At 40.8% G+C, this 23,727-nt stretch overlaps 1 protein-coding gene across 3 annotated transcripts in view; it reads right to left on the bottom strand.

Annotated features, from left to right (window-relative positions):
- Positions 1-23,727, bottom strand: part of hps5 (HPS5 biogenesis of lysosomal organelles complex 2 subunit 2) — a 29,692-nt gene that overhangs the window by 4,547 nt on the left and 1,418 nt on the right. For all 3 annotated transcript variants that reach the window (XM_061969634.2, XM_061969635.2, XM_072913952.1), the window contains exons 2-21: positions 19,773-19,902; positions 19,374-19,484; positions 19,245-19,309; positions 18,966-19,158; positions 18,743-18,873; positions 16,910-17,128; positions 16,756-16,827; positions 16,598-16,686; positions 16,338-16,516; positions 16,052-16,210; positions 8,620-8,779; positions 8,150-8,267; positions 7,747-7,887; positions 7,592-7,660; positions 4,162-4,667; positions 2,322-2,442; positions 2,100-2,249; positions 1,908-2,027; positions 1,688-1,801; positions 1,501-1,607 (exon numbers count right to left, since the gene is read on the bottom strand). In XM_061969634.2, the coding sequence (XP_061825618.2) occupies positions 1,501-1,607; positions 1,688-1,801; positions 1,908-2,027; positions 2,100-2,249; positions 2,322-2,442; positions 4,162-4,667; positions 7,592-7,660; positions 7,747-7,887; positions 8,150-8,267; positions 8,620-8,779; positions 16,052-16,210; positions 16,338-16,516; positions 16,598-16,686; positions 16,756-16,827; positions 16,910-17,128; positions 18,743-18,873; positions 18,966-19,158; positions 19,245-19,309; positions 19,374-19,484; positions 19,773-19,880 (2,932 nt within the window). In that variant the 5' untranslated portion in view covers positions 19,881-19,902. The remainder of the gene's footprint in view (positions 1-1,500; positions 1,608-1,687; positions 1,802-1,907; positions 2,028-2,099; positions 2,250-2,321; positions 2,443-4,161; positions 4,668-7,591; positions 7,661-7,746; positions 7,888-8,149; positions 8,268-8,619; positions 8,780-16,051; positions 16,211-16,337; positions 16,517-16,597; positions 16,687-16,755; positions 16,828-16,909; positions 17,129-18,742; positions 18,874-18,965; positions 19,159-19,244; positions 19,310-19,373; positions 19,485-19,772; positions 19,903-23,727) is intronic.

Raw genomic sequence — 23,727 nt, 5'->3', positions numbered from 1 at the left:
ATTTTCTATATCGCACAGAGACAAACCTGCGATATATCGCGTATATCGATATATCGCCCAGCCCTACTTACACACAAACATCTAACTTTATGGTCAGGATGTGCTCTCCTGACGCACGCACGCACACACAGAGACACACACAGAGACACACACAGAAGGTAGGAATATAAGACTGGTGGTTTGGCTTCTCTAGTTAGGAGTAGGGCTGGGCGATATAGCCTTTTATTAATATCTCGATATTTTTAGGCCATGTCACGATACACAATATATATCTCGATATTTTGCCTTAACCTTGAATGAACACTTGATGCATATAATCACAGCAGTATGATGATTCTATGTGTCTACATTAAAACATTCTTGTTCATACTGCATTAATATATGCTCCATTTAAACTTTCATGCAGAGAGGGAAATCACAACTAAGTCCATTTAGCAAAAGTGTATTTATTAAACAGTTATTAAGCAGTAGCACAAACATTCATGTCATTTCAAAACAGAAAGTGCAAGATTGTCAGAGACATTTTAAAACAAGCTATTAGTGCACTTTTGTGCATGATGTCACTAAGATGACTTATGAAAACAACACTAAATTAAAGTGTACTTTTTGTACAGATCATATAAAGTGCACATTTGTGCATGATGTCACACAAGATATTTCAATAACTGTCAAATAAAAATGAGCTGCATAATCAAATCAAATAGTGTATGTCCTGCGCTATGTGGTAGGTTCCTGCGGACGTTATCTCTTTCTGTTTTAGACTATTTTTTTTATATGGTGTTGATGTAGAAATGGTTGCTTGGGCATTTTGTTGGTGTGACTTCGGCTGAGATGTTGACATGCGGAGTTTCAAGCACTCTTCATTCTCTAGCGGGTGACTTTTCAAATGGTGCTACAAATTAGTAGTGCTGCTACTTTTCTCTTTCTCTCGTATTACCACTAGCACCGCTCCGTCACACGCGCGTCAGTATGTGACGTATGTAAGAAGGTGCGCTTGTTTTAAGTCTCTGTGAGAAAGAGAGACAAGAAAGAGTGAGAAACACCAGTAGTGTAATGCCCGCAGCTAAAAGCAACTGCGTGAGAACGTATACTCGAACATCACAATATAGTCATTTTCTATATCGCAGAGAGACAAACCCCCGATATATCGAGTATATTCGATATATCGCCGAGCCCTAGTAAGGAGTCCTCTATATTTGACATGACCTCCTACCAGGAACTGCAGTCCTGAGTAATGACGCTCGCTTGTAACAAAGCAACTTTTGGTTCAGTAAAGCATCTCCGACGTCTCTTTTGATCCAGCCAAACTGCCGTGTCATCCTTTGTCCGGACGAGAAATACACGTCACTATCGACTAAATAAACGACCCCAAACACTTTTTTTAGGACAATAAGGGACAATAATTGCAAAAGGGGTCACCGCCTGAATGAGCTTCATATTTTCTCCATGTGTGTTTGCTAGATGTGTGTGTCAGAAAAGGTGAGACCTTCCCCGACTCACCTTCAGGCTCCTCCAGCAGGCTGATGTCATCCAGCTGACAAATAGTTGCAAAAGCTTGAGAGCGGTGTTGCAGTTGACAGCAGAGAGAGAGATATCCTGTCCAGTACCTGCTCGCACACAAACACCGGCCACGTAGCGTTAAATTCTTTGTTCACATGTGCTGTCAACAAGGAGATAAACAAAGTACCCGTGACTGCGGCAGGTCTCCACCATCTTCTGCTTGGACGCCAAGTCTGCAGGGAGTCTGATCAGCAGAGACAGGAAGCGGCCATAACCCCAGGTGAAAAAATGAGCGTTACACCTGGAACAGACGTGGTTAGTTGACATTTACACCAGTGAAGAGGCAGTCCTGCACAACCAGGTGAGCTCCATCATCAACACTATTTAAAGGCTGTGGAATACCAGACCTTGGCTGTCCGTCAGGTGTGAGCGTGTCACAGCGCTGAGGAGCATCATGGGTAAGTGCCAGTTCCAGCCACTCCTGCCGCAGTGATTCAGGTTCAAGAAGAGACTGCAGGAATGGCAACCTAAAGGAAGTCGCACATACAAAATAATGTTTATAAATGTATTTTGAGGGAAGTGTAAATCTGAGACTTTACTTGTGCTCCTCAGCTTGGGCCAGAACCAAGTTATTCAGGTAGGCCACAAAGTGACTTCTGTGAGACATCACCTTCACATCTGCAGGCGTGATGGTGGGATAGAACTGTGGAAAGGAGCGCACAGCCGCCTCGCCATGTTTCTCATACAACCTACATGTCAACATATTTATGTGTTTTAGTCTACATTACTTGTGCTGGTACTTCAAACAAGTTTTTACTGACCTGTGGGAGTGAGCCAGGAGATGAGGAGCACTCCATGGATGCAGTTCTCTCAGATAGCGAAGTGATTTCAGCAAATCTCCTCTCTGAATGACTTCTGCCACCTTACTGGACTGAGTGACAGCTGTAGGAAATAAATATGTTCTTTTGAGACTCAAAGCAAAATAATTATACTAAACATTCGCACCATTTTCTAAAATTTTCGAACATGTTGAAAAGAGAAACTGGAGATTGTGATGTATCATGTTGTATACTTGCATGTTCGAAATAAACTCAAACTCAACTCAAACATTCGCACCATTTTCTAAAATGTGTAAATTAGATCAATTCACACCTCAGTTATTTTATATTGCAAAGTTCTGACAGTAAATGTTATAAATATTTGATTAAAAGGTTTTAGATTGTGTGAAAAGTTACCAAGATATGAATACTATGAGTCTAAAATGTTAATTACTTGCCTATAAAGCAAAACCTTTTTATTGGTACCTGTTTTTGTGTATTTGGGATCGGCATAAGTGCAGAAAATCAAACCATAGAGTAGATATTTACAGTGTTTTAAAAATCTTACCTTACCAACGAGCTTTTTTGGAATTTAGAAATTTGCCCAATTTGACGTTTTTTTCAATTGGTGACGTCAGCGGATATCTCCATATATGGTAGACATTTTCCCAAAGAGCTTTGCGCGTGTTAATAAGCTCATTTTGCTCTATCCTCTTGTTGTGGGGCAGACTAGCTCGCACATGCACATGCATCCCTTAATATAGGGATATATATTATTCTTATTGAATATACTAATTAGAATTTTACTGCATACAATTTACATAGCTGAGATAGGCTCCAGCGCCCCCTGTGATTCAGAAGGGAATAAGCGGTAGAAAATGGATGGACAATTTACATATTTAAATCTGTAATCTCTTTTGTGGTCACTGTCATAGTCTTCAAATGTTTACATACTGTAAGTTGCACTCAAAATAATTTAACAGTCATTGTACAGTAAATTCCTATTACAAATGTATTTATATACTTAATAAAATATTGTAATGTGTTATGACTATATTGATAGATGTATAAATATAAATAGAGATACAGATAAAGTTGTAATTAGAGTTATAGAGCAATAGAGAGCTATAGTCAAAGATAGAGATATAAAGAACTATAAAGTTATAGGTATAGAGATAGATATAGAGATAAAGATACAGAAATAAAGCAAAATATATGGTATAGATAGATTTATAGAGCTAAAGATACAATATATAAATGGATACAGATATAAATAGATAATATAGATACTCTATAAAGATATATAAGATACAGTATAAGGACAAAGACATGCACCTGGGGATAAGTTGATTGGCAACACTAAATTGGCCCTAGTGTGTGGATGTGAGTGTGAATGTTGTCTGTCTATCTGTGTTGGCCCTGCGATGAGGTGGCGACTTGTCCAGGGTGTACCCCGCCTTCCGCCCGATTGTAGCTGAGATAGGCTCCAGCGCCCCCCGCGACCCCAAAGGGAATAAGCGGTAGAAAATGGATGGATGGACAGTATAAGGCTATATATAGATATAAATAATGATATAGAGTGTTAGATATGTAGCTGTAGATGGAGATATAAAGATAGATGGAAATTTAGATATGATGACAGGTATAGATAGCTAAAGATGGAGAAAGATACAGTATAAGGCTATATATAGATATAAATAATGATATAGAGTGTTAGATATATAGCTGTAGATGGAGATATAAAGATAGATGGAAATTTAGATATGATGACAGGTATAGATAGCTGAAGATGGAGACAAAGAAATAGTGATAAAGATCTATGGACAGATTGATATTGACTGACCTATCATGGCTTCAATGAAGGAGGCGTACACTTCCTGCTTCTCCTGCATCAGACACATGTTTCTAACACGCTGCTGGTCCAACAGGAAGAAGTAACGTCGCATGAAGGTTGTGCAGGTCAGTGTTTGCTCGTCTGCCTGCTTCCTGAAGCAGCTCACTTCTGTGTAAAGTGTTGCCAGCTGGGTGAGATGAGCCAGCAGATCAGGTGGTACAGGTTTAGGTGAGACCACTCGTATGGATTCTGGGGGAGAAGTCTTGCTCTCTGAGGTCAGCAGACTGTCACGCTCCACTTGTGGAAGGTTCTCTGCAGCTCCTCCTCTCGCACACTCCTCTGCGGTGGGCTCCCCCGTGCCTTGTCCTGCTGGGTCCACATCTGAAGGACCTCCAGCAGCTGACTCAACAAGCTCAGCGGGCCTGAAGACGCGCTCCAGCACCTTCAACCACTCTTGCAGAGTTTCTACCAGGACATCTGGATTCAGCAGCATCAAGGGATCTTGGCTCTGAGAACTGATGAACCAAAAAAAAGCAACTAAGAATATTGTCAGTCAGATGAAACTTAAGTAGAGTACAATGAAATACAGTAGTAGCTAGCAATGAGGTGGTCTACAGTAGTTTTGCTGCATGAAAGCTACTGATCCTAACGCTGTTTAACTGAAAAGTTTGCTGAAAGACCATTTTGAACGTCCATCCATTTTCTACCGCTTGTCCCTTTCGGGGTCGCGGGGGGTGCTGGAGCCTATCTAAAAGCATTAAATAAATTGTAACGTTAAATAAAACAAAAAAACGTCTAATTGTGTTATTTATCTATTATGATTACCGTATTTTCCGGTCCATAGAGCGGCCCTGATTGTAAGGCGCACTGCCGATGAATGGTCTATTTTTGATCTTTTTAAAAGAAATATAAGGCGCACTGGATCTTAGGGCGCATTAAAAGGAGTCATATTATATATATTTTTTTCTAAATGAAAAACACTTCCCTGTGGTCTACATAACATGTAATGGTGGTTCTTTGTCAAAATGTTGCATAGATTATGTTTTACAGATCATCTTCAAGCCGCTTTCTGACAGTTGCTTCCGGATGCGCTGTTTTGTGGGCGGTCTTATTCACGTGGCTCTCCTTCAGCAGCGTCTTCTCCCCGTCATCTTTGATGTAGTGGTGTAGCGTGCAAGGACGAGAGTGAAAGAAGTGTCTTTAAGTAAAGATGGACTTTACTTAAATCAATAACGGAGCAGCATCTCCTCGTCCAGAAACAACAACAACACCGAAAATGTGTCCCGTAAAAAAACGTCCGACCGGAACTCTCTAATAACTAAAGTTCCTTGGGTGATTTATGTACACTCACTACACCAGTATGTTTTAGCACTTTCATGGCGAGTTGACTGACAGATACAAGTAACAACTTTACACTACGAAATGGCAACAGCAGAGAATGCCCCATAACAAGAAGATAGAGAAAAAGAAGAAGCTTATCGACTACGTCGTCGGAAAAGACTACAAAGCGCGCAATTTTTCAGGATTCATGCACATCTCAAATTCAGATCAGCAGGTACCAGAAGGTAAGAGAAGTTGCTTTTGTATAATATTGCGAAACAAAACGCCAGATATTATGTCTTACCTTATACACACACCATAATAATACGGTGCGGCTTCATAGCTTACCAAAGTCGTACTAAAACATTTTGATAGATTTTTTAGCACCGTGTGTAATGTTCTATATTTTCAATGGAACATATAAAATGTTGGTGTGTTTACATGAGTAATTGCCATCATAGTGCAGTCTACACATATCTCTTATGTTTGACTGCTATCTACTGGTCACACTTATCATTACACCGTGTACCAAATAAAATTGCATCGAGGTCGGTAAGCAAAACCAGAATTATTCCGTACATGAGTGCACCGGGTTATAAGGCGCACTGTCGAGTTTTGAGAAAAGGATTTTAAGTGCGCCTTATAGTCCGAAAAATATGGTATATTGTGAAGTAATTTAATGTCCAATTGCTAATTTGATGGTTGAAATACACATTTTGTGTCTTGTGGAATAAATGATATATTTTCTTCCTTTAAAAATCAATTGAAAAATGTTTAAAAATGGAACATCAATTTGTTCAAGTAAATTTGCAAAAATGCATACAATAGTTAAATACATACACTTAATATTACAACGGTACCTCCACTTAAGAATGTTTTGAGAGACAGCAAGAGCAGTCTCTCAGCATCCCCGCCATGAGTTGCTGTGGCAAATGTCACAGTGAACCCTGTATGATCCACTCAGATCAATATAGCCGAATTTTCCGGAAGACTCTCGAATTTCAGTGCTTCTCCCGAAAATCTCCCGGGACAACCATTCTCCCGAATTTCTCACGATTTCCAGCCGGACCTGAGTGAGAGAGCCTGTCGTCACGTCCACTTTTCCTCCATATAAAGAGCGTGCCGGCCCAGTCACGTTATAACATCTACGGCTTTTGGAGCTTAGTGCGCAACTGCACACACAACAAGAAGGAGACTATTATATATGTCTCCGTTATCCATAGGTTTATCTATAACCCATAAAGTAGGCAGGCACGGAGCTATTGCTCAGCGTGTGTTTATTCCAGCCGGCATGTTAATACACTGACACACAACATCCTGATTCCCATCATGCATTGCTTCAAAACTACGGCAAGTAGTAGAGAGGAGTGTATGTGTGTGTGCATATGTGTAAATAAATGAACACTGAAATTCAAGTATTTCTTTTATTTATTTATATATATATATATATATAAAATTGGAATTTCAGTGAATTTTAGCTATAAATATACCCCCCCCCCCCCCCATCTCCCAAGGAGGTCTCAAGGTTGGCAAGTATGCATTAGCTTATAACTAAAGAGCAACATTAATTTGTTTTCCAACCATGGGAAAGAAGAAAAGAAAATGGATGTTATTCTCTGAATTAAAGACAGAAATCATCAGACAAATTACAATTTCAGCATGTCACTACTATTCTGCACTATGTTAAAATTATATCTAGGTGGCTGACATTTATCTATGAAAATATTGAAAAGCTGCTGATGGTGTGTTTGATGGAGAAGCATCTTTACAGAAATAAACATTGAAGCCACTCTTCAAGGTTAATACTGTACGTCATAATTACATTACTTCATAAAAGTACTGTATTTGTTAGAAGTTAATTCTAACAAGTACCGGTATATTGTTTTTACACAATAGTTATACAAGTCTGTTTTTCTTTTTAAAATCCATGTTAAATGTTAAATTGTGCTGTTTTGGGGGATCAAGCATCAGATAAATTGATTTCAATTAATTGTAATGGGCGAAATTAATTTGAGATACAAGTGTTTTGAGTTAAGAGCTCTGTCACAGAACCCATTAAGCTCGTAAGTGGAGGTACTTCTGTACATACACTTCATTTTTAACGATGCTCTGTACTTACATCGCTCGTTCTGTGGCCGACTGAAGCTCCAGTAGGTCACACTCTGTGTTGGGCATGTCAACATAAACCCTGTGATGACGAGGTTCACGGTCAGTAGTTTCAATCATGGCACCAAAAGTCTGATTAGTTTGTGGTAGAATGTTCCGTGTACTCACTCAGTATCGGCGTCCTCTGAGAAAGGAGCAGAGGTGGCAGACATGTCCGCCGGTGAGCTGGAGTCGGGTCGTTGCCAGAGCTCAGAGTTCATCTGCAGCGTATTGATCTTCTCAGTTGTCTTCTTAACAAAACTAGAAACACTGGGAGAAACAAAAAGCCTGAATGAGTAACGAGCAGCGCAAGTGTGAAATGAAACCTGTCCAAAATTATATGAATGCCGCAGAAAACTATTCCGGTGTGTGGGTCTTCACTGGAAAAGGGAAGTTAAAAATGCTTCATTGCACCCCAGTTATTGTCAAGGTTTCAGTTCACACTAAATGACCAAAATAATCCTCATTTAAGAGCACGCAACGCAGCTGCTTAGACCCTCCTTTCGGTTTGTGGACACGTGGGTGTGTTCACCTGTCTTTGACGGCCTGCAGCGCGATGCGAGGGGGTCGGGGGCGGAAGGAGAGGGGCAGGTGGAACTGCAGGCCCTGCTCGGATCGCTCAGCTTCTGTACGCTCGCTGTTCTGTGGATCTGATGGAGAGTGGGGACAACGCCAGAGGAGAAACACAAAGATGGATGGAGCACTGGTGGTGTGTGATCAGAGGGAGGACGCAACATGCAAGCAGCTGCAGCTGCAGCATCAGTAAGAGGGAGGAAGATGATGAAGAGGAAGTGGATACATGGTTGTTGAGCGATATAAATAAAACTGAACACATGATGATGTGTGTAGGACACAAGGACACAAGAGATTTGATATTAATCGTGTGGGAAAGGGAAATTCATAAAGAATTATTGCCTTTATCACATTTTTCTAAATGTACATACAAACCACTCAATTAGTAACAAACTCATTCCAGCAATAGTTTCATTGTCCATGGTTTACCGTGCTCCACTTGGTCTTCTTCTTGCACAAAGCTGAATTCCTTGAGCCGCTCCTCCTCTGACGTGGAAGGGTTAATGAGGGAGCAGGTCTCCTCGTCAGACTGGCTTCCTCTGCGACTAATCACTCGGTAGATCCCACAGTCCAGGACATTGAAGCTCTCCTGTCAGAGGAAACGACAAGTGTTGAGGCTCAAACTAGGATACTGTCATGACCTGTCAGCACCAGCACTGAATTTGTATTGTGTGTTTAAATAACAGCTTACCAAACGTTGACCAGCTTCCCAACAAGGTACAATGAGGGATGGGCATAATAATCGATTATTGATCATCTATTGTTTGCTCCTGGCGATCTACATCTTGCCCAGGATCTATGGTTGAAAACTAGCTTTGTGGCTAAATCTTGCACATTTACAGCAAGGTTGATCAATGTGAGTTGTCCCTGTTCAAATAAACTAATACAATGAAAAATGAAAATAAGAACACTGACTATTGTGTGTTATTGATAGGGATGCACAATATTTTTTTTTCTTATTTCTTCTTAGGACTGATATCGATAACTTATTTATATCTTTGTTTTTAAATCTAGATTTAAGTGTAGTGAAGTAGAGTGAATTATATTTATACAGCGCTTTTCTCTAGTGACTCAAAGCGCTTTAAAGTGTGAGTGTGAACAGCTGAAGGTAAGAACGACTCAAACAAAAGTGTATATGATAGGGATGGGTTTTGTTCACGGTACAGATTCTTCGTTAATAAATGTTAATTGTTTGAATATAAAACTTAATTTTTTAGTGTAACATTTGAAAATTAGCTAAAATAACTGTGCTGTCCAGTTGTCTTATCTTAATAATAATAATAATAATAATAACTGGGATTTATATAGCGCTTTTCTAAGTACCCAAAGTCGCTTTACATGTAGAACCCATCAATCATTCACACCTGGTGGTGGCAAGCTACTTTCATAGCCACAGCTGCCCTGGGGTAGACTGACGGAAGCGTGGCTGCAATTTGCGCCAACGGCCCCTCCGACCACCACCTATCATTCATCATACAATTCACCGGTGTGAGTGGCACCGGTGAAGTGTCCCGCCCAAGGACACAACGGCAGCGATTTTTGGATGGTAAGAGGCGGGGAGCGAACCTGCAACCCTCAGGTTTCTGGCACGGTTGCTCTACCCACTACGCCATGCCGCCCCTAATAATATCTTGTTTTCTTGTTTCATTGGAGTCTAATTTGCAGTGCAGTTACACTTCCAAGACATTAGATGGCAGTACTGTACATGCCAGGGGTGTCAAACTCATTTTAGCTGAGGGGGCATGGAGGAAAATCTATTCCCACGTGCCGTACTGGTCAAATCATGGCATTAAAACTTAAAAAAAAGACAACTTCAGATTGTTTTTTGTCTTACTTTGGCCAAAAATAGAACAAACACATTCTAAAAATGTACACATTACAAATAATCCTCTTGGCAAAACACTTAGTTCGTAGGAAAAATGGTGCAGTTTCAAAAACTCCACGAAGAACACATTGAACTTAAACTTTGTCTCAGTGTATTTACAAAGCCATTAAACCAGAATCCTTTGCAGCCCTAACTCTTTCGGGCTGCAATATGATTCTGGGTATTTGTTTTGTTGTGTTTATGTTGTGTTACTGTGCGGATGTTCTCCCAAAATGTGTTAGTCATTCTTGTTTGGTGGGGATTCACAGTGTGGCGTATATTTCTAACAGTGTTAAAGTTATTTATACGGGCACCGTCAGTGTAACCTGTATCGCTGTTGGCCAAGTATGCGTTGCATTCACATGTGTGTGCGTGCTCAAGCCGCACATATTATGTGACTGGGCCAGCATTCGCTGGACTGGGTGAAAAGCGGACATGACGATTTTTGGGAGGGGCACTGAAATTTGAGAGTCTCCCAGGAGGGTTGGCAAGTATGAGAATTAGCGGTGAATGCTGTGTTGCCGCGGCACTGCCGCTGAATATAATCGGCGGGCCAGCTCTAGTGTTAATTTGATATCACCTCAAGGGCCAAGTGAAATTACACGGCGGCCAAATTTGGCCCGCGGGCCAGAGTTTGACACCCATGCATTAAACTTTAAACGCTGTTTAGGATTCCCATGTTGGCAGTTAATTAAAAACGCAATTGAAAAAGTAATCAAGAGTTTCCTCAAACCGGTGAAATCTGCAACTGCCACAACACATTCATTTAACATCATTCAAATATTACAATTATAATATAAACAATGATCAAAATGACACCATAGACGAAATCAAGGTAACATAACTACCAACTTAACCAATGTGAACATGGTAGATTTAAGTATAAAATAAAATAGAACAAACACAACAAATGTAGAAATACATTTTTACAACGGAGTTCAGGGTGCGCATCGTGCTATCAACCAATAGCAAGCGCTGTACGGAACTCTAACTACGAAGATGATGGTCATATTGATTTAAGTCTTTGCATCTTACCGTTTCGTTATTTTATCTGTTGAGTGGATAGTTTACATTGAAAGAAGGTATTGTGCGTTGCTACTGCCGCCACCTGCTGCCAGCCACAACAGGAGCAGCTGATTGCTTGCACTTGTGCTGATTGGAAAAGCGCCAGCCAATCCAGAGGGCATTTAAAGTCAGCTGACATGTCCTCTTTAAACACTGTCATGTGTGACGTGGGTTACACTTGTATTGCTATTGCGACACCCAATGGACACATTTATAACAGCAATTTCCTTCATTAAAAAAATGCAGCTCATTTTTACATTTAGAAAACTGATTTTGCGGGACGCGGGCCGGATTAAACTCCGCGGGCCCGATACGGCCCGTGGGCCCAACGTTTGACCCCCTTTTATAAGCTATTTATGGCACATTGTCTAACTAGGCAGTAGCTTTTTCAATGAAGCTGTGTTATGTTGCGCCCTACAAAGTGTCTATACTGTATATATTGTGCTTATTACACATCAGCTGTTTGATTAACATTCATCTTAGTTGTAGTTTTCATTACCAAATTTGGAGGTTGTGAAATCGCCACGTGAAATCGCTAATGCTAATAGTAGCCTGTCTATGACAAATCCAATGTACATTAGCATCAAGTTAGCGCATTACTTTACGTTTGAGTGTTTTCTACCAATCATACTTGCTTTGTTGGTGTTCGAAATTGCAACATTACGGTACCGTACTTAGAGGGAGTGTGGCCGCGTCCGCCCAAAGTACTGCTGTGAATGTTCTCATTCATCCAGGTCGTTGTCATCTCAGGGCATTCAATCCATCGCAACTGGACTGTTTGGTTTGTCTTGGAAGACCATGAATTGATTAACGTATAATGTAATAATTTAAACAAGTTGAAAAACTTATTCAGGTGTTACCATTTAGTGGTCAATTATACGGAATATGTACTGTACCGTGCAATATACTAATAAAAGTCTCAATCAATCAATCAATCAAAAACATTTCGCGGCTCATCTGAGTAGGTTTTATCAGTTCCTGCTCATAGACTTAAATTGGTCAAATCTAGTCTAGCGGCTGGTGCCAAAACCCAAATATTTATACTCCTGCTTGAGTGATTGTTTCCTTGAGCAGTCTGTAACTGGATGTTATGTGAAGTGCAACAAAGGTATCGAAATATGGTGCCGTTAGATTTTACGTGGATCGATAGGCGGTAGTACTGACAGAATTTGGTCCGTGCCTAAACAAGTACCAAATTCGTTACCCATTCCTAGAGATATGACAAACTGTACTTGTAGATTTCTCTTAACCAAAACACGACATCACTATTTATGTAGAACGAACAGCACATCCATAGATCGGTAGTGACTCTTATGTATTTTCCTTCCATCTATCAGTGTGTACAAGAGTGTAGTGATATCGTTGTATTTTGCTGGCAATCACACATCCGAAAAATAGCGGCAGCTCGGAAGTACAAACCCTGGCTACAGGTGGTCTGCTGGCCGACAGGGTTCAGTGTCTTCAGCAATGGTGGGGCTGGGGTCTTATGAGAAATAAAATATACACTCCACTGCACACGTAATGTAAATCACTATACTAAATGCATTAGAATTACATATTTCTTCGGCTGTATGAAGTGTGAGCTGATTTCAAAGATATTGTAAATCTAGTATTTTACAATTATAGAGGCTGGTTGCAGATTGAAAACATTTTTCAAAACAACCATTAGTGGTTTAACAGAACACGTTTTAAAACCGTGTATATTTTTTCAGAATTACTAAGTTAACGTAATCAAAATAGACACTGTCCCGGAAAGAATTATTGGTGTTTACGACGGTCACTCCCCCTGTCTTATCAACACGTAGGTGCAAGGAGCGCATGCACACACACAAAAGGAGTCTAGGCATACTTGCCAACACTCCCGGATTTTCCGGGAGACTCCCGAAATTCAGCGCCTCTCCCGAAAACCTCCCGGGACAAATTTTCTCCCGAAAATCTCCCGAAGTTCAGGCGGACCTGAGTGACGTGTCGACAGCCTGTTTTCACGTCCGCTTTCCCACAATATAAACAGCGTGCCTGCCCAATCACGTTATAACTGTAGAATGATCGAAGGCGAGTTCTTGGTTTCTTATGTGGGTTTATTGTTAGGCAGTTTCATTAACGTCCTCCCAGCGCGGTAACAACACACAACAGCAGTCACGTTTTTGTCTACCGTAAAGCAGTTCGTCTGCCGCAAACAGCAATGTTGTGACACTCTTAAACAGGACATTACTGCAATCTATTGTACATGCATATGTGACAATAACATCTACGGCTTTTAGAGACTGCAGTGCACAACTGCGCACACAAGGAGACGAAGCAGAATGCATCATCAGAGAGGGTGTTCAGCATGGTTAGAAAAATAGTGACAGAGAATAGAACAAGGATGGACAATTCAACCCTTAACTCAACAATGAGTAGATGAGTGTTATGTCTGTGTATATGAGTAAATAAATGAACACTGAATTTCAAGTATTTCTTTTATATATCATTATATATATATCATTATATATATATATATATATATATACATACATATATATATATACACATATATATAATAAAATAATTATATATATATATATATATATATATAGACATATACATATATATAATAAAATTATATATATATATATATATGTATATATATATATATATATATATATATATATATATATATATATATATATATATATATATATATATATAAATATATATGTATGAAATACTTGACTTGGTGAATTCTAGCTGTAAATATACTCCTCCCCTCTTAACCACTCCCCCAACCACGCCCCCCACCTCCCGAAATCGGAGGTCTCAAGGTTGGCAAGTATGAGTCTAGGACAAGCAACAAACAATTTGCAGTAATGTTGTTGTTACGATAAAATATACTTTCAATGATGGCTAATGCTAACTATCCAAATCGGTATTATTAGCAAACAACACCCAAAGCTAATGCGCGTGCACGTGTTTCGTACATACGTAGCAATGTCATTGCGTCCTGGAAGACTAGGATAGCGGGATATAACGCTTAAAATACGTTGGAAAGTTAGCACCCTGTAGGCATCTGTGTAAATGTTGCAAAGAGCCCCTTTAACTTTATTACATTAACAGAGTAATAATACCAAGTCGGCTGTGGCTGCTTTACCAGGCTTCTAATAGGAAAAATTTGCACGTCAGCGCGTGAATGCGTTTGCGTGTGGACCAAGACTATTTGAAAACTACACTCCTGGGGAAGGAGATCGTTTTAACACTGGCGATGCACTTTTTTAAGTATCCACGTTTGTGATTTGTTCCAAATTGTCGGACAGTTTAAGAACAACATTTCTCAACGAGCTATTGCAATGAATTTAGGGATTTCACCATCTACGGTCCGTAATATCATCAAAAGGTTCAGAGAATCTGGAGAAATCACTGCAGGTAAGCGATGATATTACGGACCATCGATCCCTCAGACGGTACTGCATCAAAAAGCGACATCAGTGTGTAAAGGACATCACCACATGGGCTCAGGAACACTTCAGAAAACCACTGTTAGTAACTACAGTTTGTCGCTACATCTGTAAGTGCAAGTTAAAACTATACTATGCAAAGTGAAAGCCATTTATCAGCAACACCCAGAAACGCCGCCGGCTTCGCTGGGCCCGAGCTCATCTAAGATGGACTGATGCAAAGTGGAAAAGTGTTCTGTGGTCTGACGAGTCCACATTTCAAATTGTGGTTTCAGAATCAGAATCAGAATCAGCTTTATTGTCATTACGCAAGGTAACGAGATTGAGGCCATTCCATGGTTTGGTCTGTAGCTTAAGTTTCTAAGTTCGAACTAGGGCTGGGCAATATGGCCTTTTTTTAATATTGCGATATTTTAAGGCCATATCGCGATACATGATATATATCTCGATATTTTGCCTTAGCCTTGAATGAACACTTGATGCATAAATCACAGCAGTATGATGATTCTATGTGTCTACATTAAAACATTCTTCTTCATACTGCATTAGTATATGCTACTTTAAAACTTTCATGCAGAGAAGGAAATCACAACAAAAAAAATCACTATTTTTTTCGTACGGTGTTGATCTGGAAATGTTTGCCTCAACATTTTGAGGGTGTGGGCGTGTGGCACCGAACGGAGATGTTCACATGCAGAGTAAGCACTCTTCATTCTCTAGCAGGTGACTTTTCAAATGATGCTACATATTAGCAGTAATGCTACTTTTTATAGCAACGCTTTTGCCCCACACTTGACAAATTACGGTTGTCTGTTCGACATATTCCCACTTGAAGCCAAACCACCGCCAGACGATGGACCCCCTGCTGTTTTTCTTAGGAATGAATTATTCCTTCATTTGTTACCAGAGTCGCACCTTCTCTCTATCGTATTACCACTCGCACGGCTGCGCTAGCATCACAGCTAATGGTTACCGATGCTGCTACCTCTTTCCTGCGCGAGGGCGTATATGTATGTGACATATGTCGTGACAGTATGTGACGTGTGAAGGTGCGCTTGTCTGTCTGTGAGAAGTAGACACAGGAAAGAGCGAGGAGAGCCTGTAGTGTAATGCCAGCAGCTAAAAGCAACTGCGTGAGAACGTATACTCGAATATCACGATATCGTCATTTTCTATATCGCACAGAGACAAACCCGCGATATATCGAGTATATCAATATATCGCCCAGCCCTAGTTCGAACATTAAATATCTTGTCTTTGCAGTCTATTCAACTGAATATAAGTTGAAAAGGATTTGCAAATCATTGTATTCTGTTTTTATTTATGAATTACACAACGTGCCAACTTCACTGGTTTTGGGTTTTGTAAAAAAAACTACAGACATTTAGTCAAATGCCCATTCCGAAGAGGAGCACTTGCGCAATACTGCAAAATGCTGCAGTGTCAAGTGGGATTCGTCGTGATGACAACAACCGAGTACTATTGACTTATTCTGACTTACATGTGAAGAGATGCTGCTTCTTCGGCTGCTGCAGGCCGAGTCCAAGGGCTCTACCTTAGTGATCACCTCTTCTAGCTGGCCAATCAACTCATGATGTGTGTTGGAACTAAGCTGAGAGCGAAGGTGTTCCAGACGGTCCATGGGAACTGACTTTCTGGCCTGAATTCAACCGAAATGAGTGTTGGGGTTCAAGTGGAACAAACAAGAGACACATGATAAGATTAGCTAATTACGTCAATAATAACAATAATAATAACAATAACAATAATAATAATGGGAACCATACCCGACCGATGCTGATAGTGTGCTGGAACATACAGCAGACAGAAGCAGCCAGAGGCCATGACTCGCGACGTAGAAGACGTTCAATGCAGCGCTCCGCAGACAGCAGGGACATGTGGGACAGTCGACCGCTACCATGGAGGCAGAAAAGCTCATTGCGGTACACTGTGACATCAAGCACATCTGCAACACCCAAAAAATGTCAAGATTTATTTCGGTATAAAATCATCACGTTTGGTCTTTGTTAGTCACAATGTCCGTCACCTTTGACCTCTGTCCACAGCAGAACTTGACCATTATGTGGTGTGAAGATATAAATAGCTGAATCAGTCCAGGTCAGCAAGTTTTGGTCTCTGTAAAAATAAAAGCACAATTGAGTATCTAATATACAATTTGCATGAACTAACTGAAGTGAATCTTACCCAAAATAAAGCAATTTTGGGAAGGCGATTGCCTGAGGGCTCCTCTTCTCTGGATTGTATTGTGGCTCATTTCTAGAAGTGACAAGAGGGTTTTAAAAGCGTTTGGTATTTTATGCCTTAAGGAGAAGCAAGAAAATCACCTGTGAAGTAGTACCTGTATGTGATGAGAGGTAGAGGGGGGCAGGCCAGCACCTGTTTGAACTGATGAGTGCTCAGAACCTCGCCGTTAAAACTGGCTTCCCATATCCGAGACCCTGGTCGAGCGCAGTACAGCAGGGGGGGCTGGCCCACCAACAACCCCTTGTTTTGGGGGAAAAAACACGCTCCATATTCCCCGTCACGCTCCTTGTTCCCAACACGCCAAAACTTCTCCCTGGGCACAGAAACATTATTTTAGTCAAGGCAGGCTCTTGGATGAGGTATCAGGATTGTGCAGGTGTACTTGGTATAATAGATATAGTGATGGGAATCAAAAACCGGTTCTTGTTGAGAACCGGCTCCCAGGGTTTGGGTCCCTGGGAATCATTTTGATAGTTTTGTTAACGACTCCCTTATCATTTCTTGTTGGCACACATGATGTCACCATGCACGGCGCCCATCAGCAGCACACACATTAGGATTATTCTAGAGAAAGGAGGAGGACAAGGCAATGTGCAATACTTGCAAAGTGGGTATTGCATCAAATTAAGGAACTACTAGCAGAAGCATTAGCAGACACAGCATGTGACAACATTGAATAATTTATGTGTTTTCGATCCCCTCCGAGACGGAAGTGAATCACCACCAGCAGCAGTGGCAAGGTCAGCACGTCCTCTAATGGTAATACTGCAGGTAACACACACACACACACACACACACACACACACACACACACACACACACACACACACACACACACACACACACACACACACACACACATCCAAAACCAGAGAAGTTGGCACGTTGTGTAAATCGTAAATAAAAACAGAATACAATGATTTGCAAATCCTTTTCAACCTATATTCAATTGAATAGACTGCAAAGACAAGTTACTTAACGTTCGAACTGGAAAACTTTGTTATTTTTTGCAAATATTAGCTCATTTGGTATTTGACACCTGCAACATGTTTCAAAAAAGCTGGCACAAGTGGCACAAAAGACTGACAAAGTTGAGGAATGCTCATCAAACACTTATTTGGAAAATCCCACAGGTGAACAGGCTAATTGGGAACAGGTGGGTGCCATGATTGGGTATAAAAGCAGCTTCCATGAAATGCTCAGTCATTCACAAACAAGGATGGGGTGAAGGTCACCACTTTCTGAACAAATGTGTGAGCAAATTGTCGAACGGTTTAAGAACAACATTTCTGACAGATTGTAGCCAAAGGCTGATTTCCAACTGCAGTCCCCAGCAGGTTACCATCAACCTGCTGGGGATCTCATTGCAAACAAACACACACACACACACACACACACACACGCGCACGCACGCACGCACGCACGCACGCACGCACGCACGCACGCACGCACGCGCACACGGTAAAGTGGATTTAATTTTTTATTTCTAATCATTGTCGTGACCTGGCTGTTAAAGTGAAGGAGTTTTTGGATTTCAAGCTGAGTGCACCACAGCGCAAGTGACAGTGTGTGTGTGTGTGTGTGTGTGTGTGTGTGTGTGGGCACGATGGTTGAAAATGAGGAGAGTTCAGCGAGTTGTTGTTTTGACTTTGTTATTAAAATTTAAAGTTGATCCATCACCCCCTTGTTATGTTTGTTTACGTATAGGGCTTTACATTGTGTTCAAACATTTACTAAAATATGGACCTTTGTCGAGGCTAGAACCTATTCATATTTACATTGTTTCTGATGGAGAAATTAGCTTCAAAATATGAACTTTTCTATTTTCAAGAACCGATTTAAGTTTGTAAATCAAGGTTCTACCGTATACCGTTGGCCAGCCATTTACTTAATAACACGGGAGAGCTGCAGCCCCGCCTGAACTCACCTCTCTGTATCACAGAGGTAACAGCGACTCAGAGAAGACACCAGCAGTCGACCCTCCTGGTAGCCGAGCTGAACCACTTTAGAGTCAACTGTAGTGACGGTTTGAACAGGAAAAATCACAAAACCTGAACCCTGCACAAAAAAATTAAAACATGTTTACACATGCAGTCAAGTCAGTAACAGTAATGTATTGGCAGGAAAACAAAAGGTATTTTGTTGGATACCTTTCCCAGTTTTGAGGATCCTGCACGGAGATAAGACACTTTGCCCGCCGAATCACCCGCAAAAACTTTGAGTGTGTTTGTGTCCCAGCAGAGTGCGGTGACCGCCTGGCCCCTGTGCTCCCAGGACACGCTCACTCTCTCTGGGCGACCACGGCGCTCCAGCTGGAGCTCCCACACCACCACCAGACCCTGACTGGACCTCGCAGAAACATCAGTGTGAGTCATGACAAAGAAATTACCAAAGTGTACAATGTTTTTTGTGTATCGTACAACTATCACCTGGTTGCAACAGCAACAAAGTCTTCATCATGGGGACAGCACGACACCTGAGTGATCGATCCTTCCTGAAAGGCAGGTAAATAAGTCTGTAATAATATGAAAAGCATTACTGTACCTCTGTCACGTTACCTTGTGAGTAAGTATAAGTCTTTGTTTCCAGCCTTCCTTCTGAATGAGGTGCAGTCCTCCGGCTGATGTTCCTAATGCCAACCACTTCCTCGACACAGCCAAGCATGTGCACTGAACCGTAACAGCATTGATTGATTAAGACATTTATTAGTAGATTGCACAGTACAGTACATATTCTGTACAATTGACCACTAAATGGTCACACCCGAATAAGTTTTTCAACTTGTTTAAGTCGAGGTCCACGTTAATCAATTCATGGTAAAAGACACATATAGCAAAATGAGTTGGATATCTTAGATGGATGAGTTTGTACGCAAGTGTTGTCCAAGTGGAGATGACTAAAACAGTGAGATTTGATTACAAGAGCGACTCAAGACATGTAAGGGTGACAGGATCTACCTTTAGCCTGCCAGAGTCTAAGCGGAGAGTGGAGAGAAGCGGGTCGAGGCAGTCAAACTCTGCCAGGACGTGACTGTGGACCTCTGGCACAACTGCTACCGGAGCCATCTTCCCTGCTGACCGTCCACAACTGGAAGACAAGAGAGACCTTAGTTGTCACGTTTAAGCTTGGTCACATATGTTGCAGCATCACATGACTCTCAGCATGCTTCTTACTCCCTCAAATTGGCCAAACGTGACTCTGGTTATCTGAGGGACTCGTGTGTGAAACAACAGAATTGTGAGAGTGAACTACAGACCTAAACATGACATTTCTATGTACGTATTGACCTACTAATTGATAAATTTATTCAAATATCTGCAGATCCATCCATCCATTTTCTACAGTTTGTCCCTTTTGGGGTCACTTGGGGGGTGGGTGCTGGAGCCTATCCCAGCTGCACTCAGGCGGAAGGCAGTGTACACCCTGGACAAATCGTAACTGCATACACATTGTTATTAGCAGCTGAGGCTGTAGGCAACCTCCTGATATAACTTTTGGATTAGGCCAATAATACTGTTTATCTACCATGCCCTTTAATGTTGGCCGCGCTACTCTGTTACTTGTCATGTTGTTTACAGTCCATCAGCTGTATTAATGCAGTTTAATCCCGACCACTAAAACAACAATGGTTCTGTAGTGTTGTGCAATGTACTTGTTATAAAACACAACGTGGTCAAAGAGCGCCAATATTTCCTTTCCATTTTTGCACTCTAAATCATTATTAAAAGTTTAAAATTGAAGTTACTGCCTGCTTCCACTTTTGCACTTTAGATGAATAAACGGTCAGCTATAATGCAATATTGTATGGAAAATAACAATTTTGTTACCAAAGTGGTAACTAAAAGAAACAGTTCAACTACAGTGGTTCTCCACCATTTTCTGTCATGCTTGTCCTTTTTTTCACCCCCCCACGAAATAACCTTGAGAATATTCATCTATCCTTACAACCAGCAATGTGCGTATAATCACCTAAGTTGTCTTTAATACATTAAAGCAGTGGTTCTTAACCTGGGTTCGGTGAGTCGGCCTCAGGGGTTTGGTGGAGCCTGCGCCGCGGAGGTCAAGACACACCCGACTCATCGTGTAAATAAAAACTTCTCCCTATCGGCGTATTATGGATACCCCCAAACAATGTTCCCTCTAATTTTCTATCTGATTTGCAGGTGCGTAATTTGTTGTGAGTTCATGCACTGTGTTGGTTTTGTTCTTTGAACAAGGTGATGTTAATGCACGGTTCATTTTGTGCACCAGTAAAAAAACATATAACTGTCTTGAATTTGAAAAAGAAAAAATTATATTTCACTGAAGAAGGGTTCGGGGAATGCGCGTAAGAAAGTGGTGGGGTTCGGTACCTCCAACAAGGTTAAGAACCACTGCATTAAAGCAAACAAGCTGAGACATCTGCAACAACATTAAAATATTTCCAAGTTGGGTTTAATAACTCAAGTTGTAACATTTAAACAAGACTAGGGCTGCAACGATTAACTAGATTTTTTTAAAAAGAAGCTTCGATTAATCTTTAATGATTGTAACAAATCAAAATTCATAAAATCCCGACTGCATGGAGTGCCCAGTACATTAAATACGCAGACAAAGTTTCTGCCCGTGCACCGACCTGGTGTGTGGATGCTATTGCATACATGGTGAAAGTGCAATTTCACATTTGATGTGCATTTATTATAAAAAACAGAATTAGGATTATGGCAAGTAGAAAAATATTTGTTTATTTCAACAATTTTCCCTGAAATATGCGTTGAAGTTATAAAGTGTATTATATCCGATTACTCGAATAACCAAACAAACTAATCGATAGATTACTCAATTACTAAAACAATCGATTGCTGCAGCCCTAAACAAAACTGCTCAGTGTGATTCACAAAACAAGAGAAAAAAATCTGCAAATGATTCACTGGAATGTGTATTTTATAGGCTTAACAGAGTTAGCATTTTTTCATTAAAAAAATATTTGTTTGGTTTTGAATAGATATGCCCGATAATATCTGACTGCCGATATTATCAGCCGATAAATGCTTTACAATGTAATATCGGAAATTATCGGTATCTGTTTCAAAAAATACAATTTATGACTTTTTAAAACGCCGCTGTACGGAGTGGTACACGGACGTAGGGAGAAGTACGTAGCGCCAATAAACCTTAAAGGCACTGCCTTTGCGTGCCTGCTCAATCACATTTTATCTACTGCTTTTCAGACTTTCACAATTAAGTGAATGGAAAGCATACTTGGTCAACAGCCATACAGGTCACACTGAGGGTGGCCGTATAAACAACTTTAACACTGTAATAAATATGCGCCACACTGTGAACCCACACCAAACAAGAATGACAAACACATTTCGGGAGAACATCCGCACCGTAACACAACATAAACACAACAGAACAAATACCCAGAACCCCTTGCAGCACTAACTCCTCCGGGACGCTACAATATACACTTGCCGCTACCCCCTTACCTCAAACCCGCCCCCCCCAACCCCTCCCACCTCAACCTCCTCATGCTCTCTCAGGGAGAGCATGTTCCAAATTCCAAGCTGCTGTTTTGAGGCATGTTAAAAAAAATAATGCACTTTGTGACTTCAATAATAAATATGGCAGTGCCATGTTAGCATTTTTTTTCCATTACTTGAGTTGATTTATTTTGGAAAACCTTGTTACATTGTTTAATGCATCCAGCGGGGCATCACAACAAAATTAGGCATAATAATGTGTTAATTCCACGACTGTATATATCGGTATCGTTTTTCTTTTATTGAAACTTTTATTAGTAGATTGCACAGTGAAGTACATATTCCGTACAATTGACCACTAAATGGTAACACCCTAATACGTTTTTCAACTTGTTTAAGTCGGGGTCCATTGATCATGATACAGATATATACTATCAAATATATACTAACATCACAATACAGTCATCACACAAGATAATCATCAGAGTATATACATTGAATTATTTACATTATTTACGATCCGGGGTATGGGATATGGGGGGGGGGGGGGGGGTTAGGTTTGGTATCAACACTTCAGTCATCAACAATCAGCATCAACAATTGCATCATCAGAGAAATGGATATTGAAACAGTGTAGGACTGACTTGGTAGGATATGTACAGCAAGTAGTGGACATAGAGAGAGAGATCAGAAAGTATAAGAAACAGTGTCTACATTTGATTGTTTGATTGTTTACATTTGATTATTTACAATTTGAAGAGGTATTATGTGGAAGGGAGGGTGTTAGTTTAGGGTTGTAGTTGCTTGGAGGTGTTCTTTTAGTGCGGTTTTGAAGGAGGATAGAGATGCCCTTTCTTTTACACCTGTTGGGAGTGCATTCCATATTGATGTGGCATAGAAAGAGAATGAGTTAAGACCTTTGTTAGTTCGGAATTTGGGTTTAACGTGGTTAGTGGAGCTCCCTCTGGTGTTGTGGTTATGGCGGTCATTTACGTTAAGGAAGTAGTTTGACATGTACTTCGGTATCAGGGAGGTGTAGCGGATTTTATAGACTAGGCTCAGTGCAAGTTGTTTTACCCTGTCCTCCACCCTGAGCCAGCCCACTTTGGAGAAGTGGGTAGGAGTGAGGTGTGATCTGGGGTGGAGGTCTAGAAGTAATCTGACTAGCTTGTCCTGGGATGTTTGGAGTCTAGATTTGAGGGATTTGGAGGTGCTAGGGTACCAGGAGGTGCATGCGTAATGGAAAAAGGGTTGAACGAGAGTTCCCGCTAGAATCTTCATGGTGCTTTTGTTGACCAGAGAGGAGATTCTGTAGAGAAATCTCGTTCGTTGGTTGACCTTTTTGATTACCTTGGTTGCCATTTTATCACAGGAAAGATTAGCCTCTAGAATGGAACCTCGGTAGGTGACCTCATCTTTCCTGGTGATAACAATGTCACCCACTTTT

Source organism: Nerophis lumbriciformis, linkage group LG10, assembly GCF_033978685.3.
Source record: "Nerophis lumbriciformis linkage group LG10, RoL_Nlum_v2.1, whole genome shotgun sequence".
Taxonomy (NCBI): Eukaryota; Metazoa; Chordata; class Actinopteri; order Syngnathiformes; family Syngnathidae; genus Nerophis; species Nerophis lumbriciformis.
This window is presented reverse-complemented; position numbering and strand designations above follow the sequence as displayed.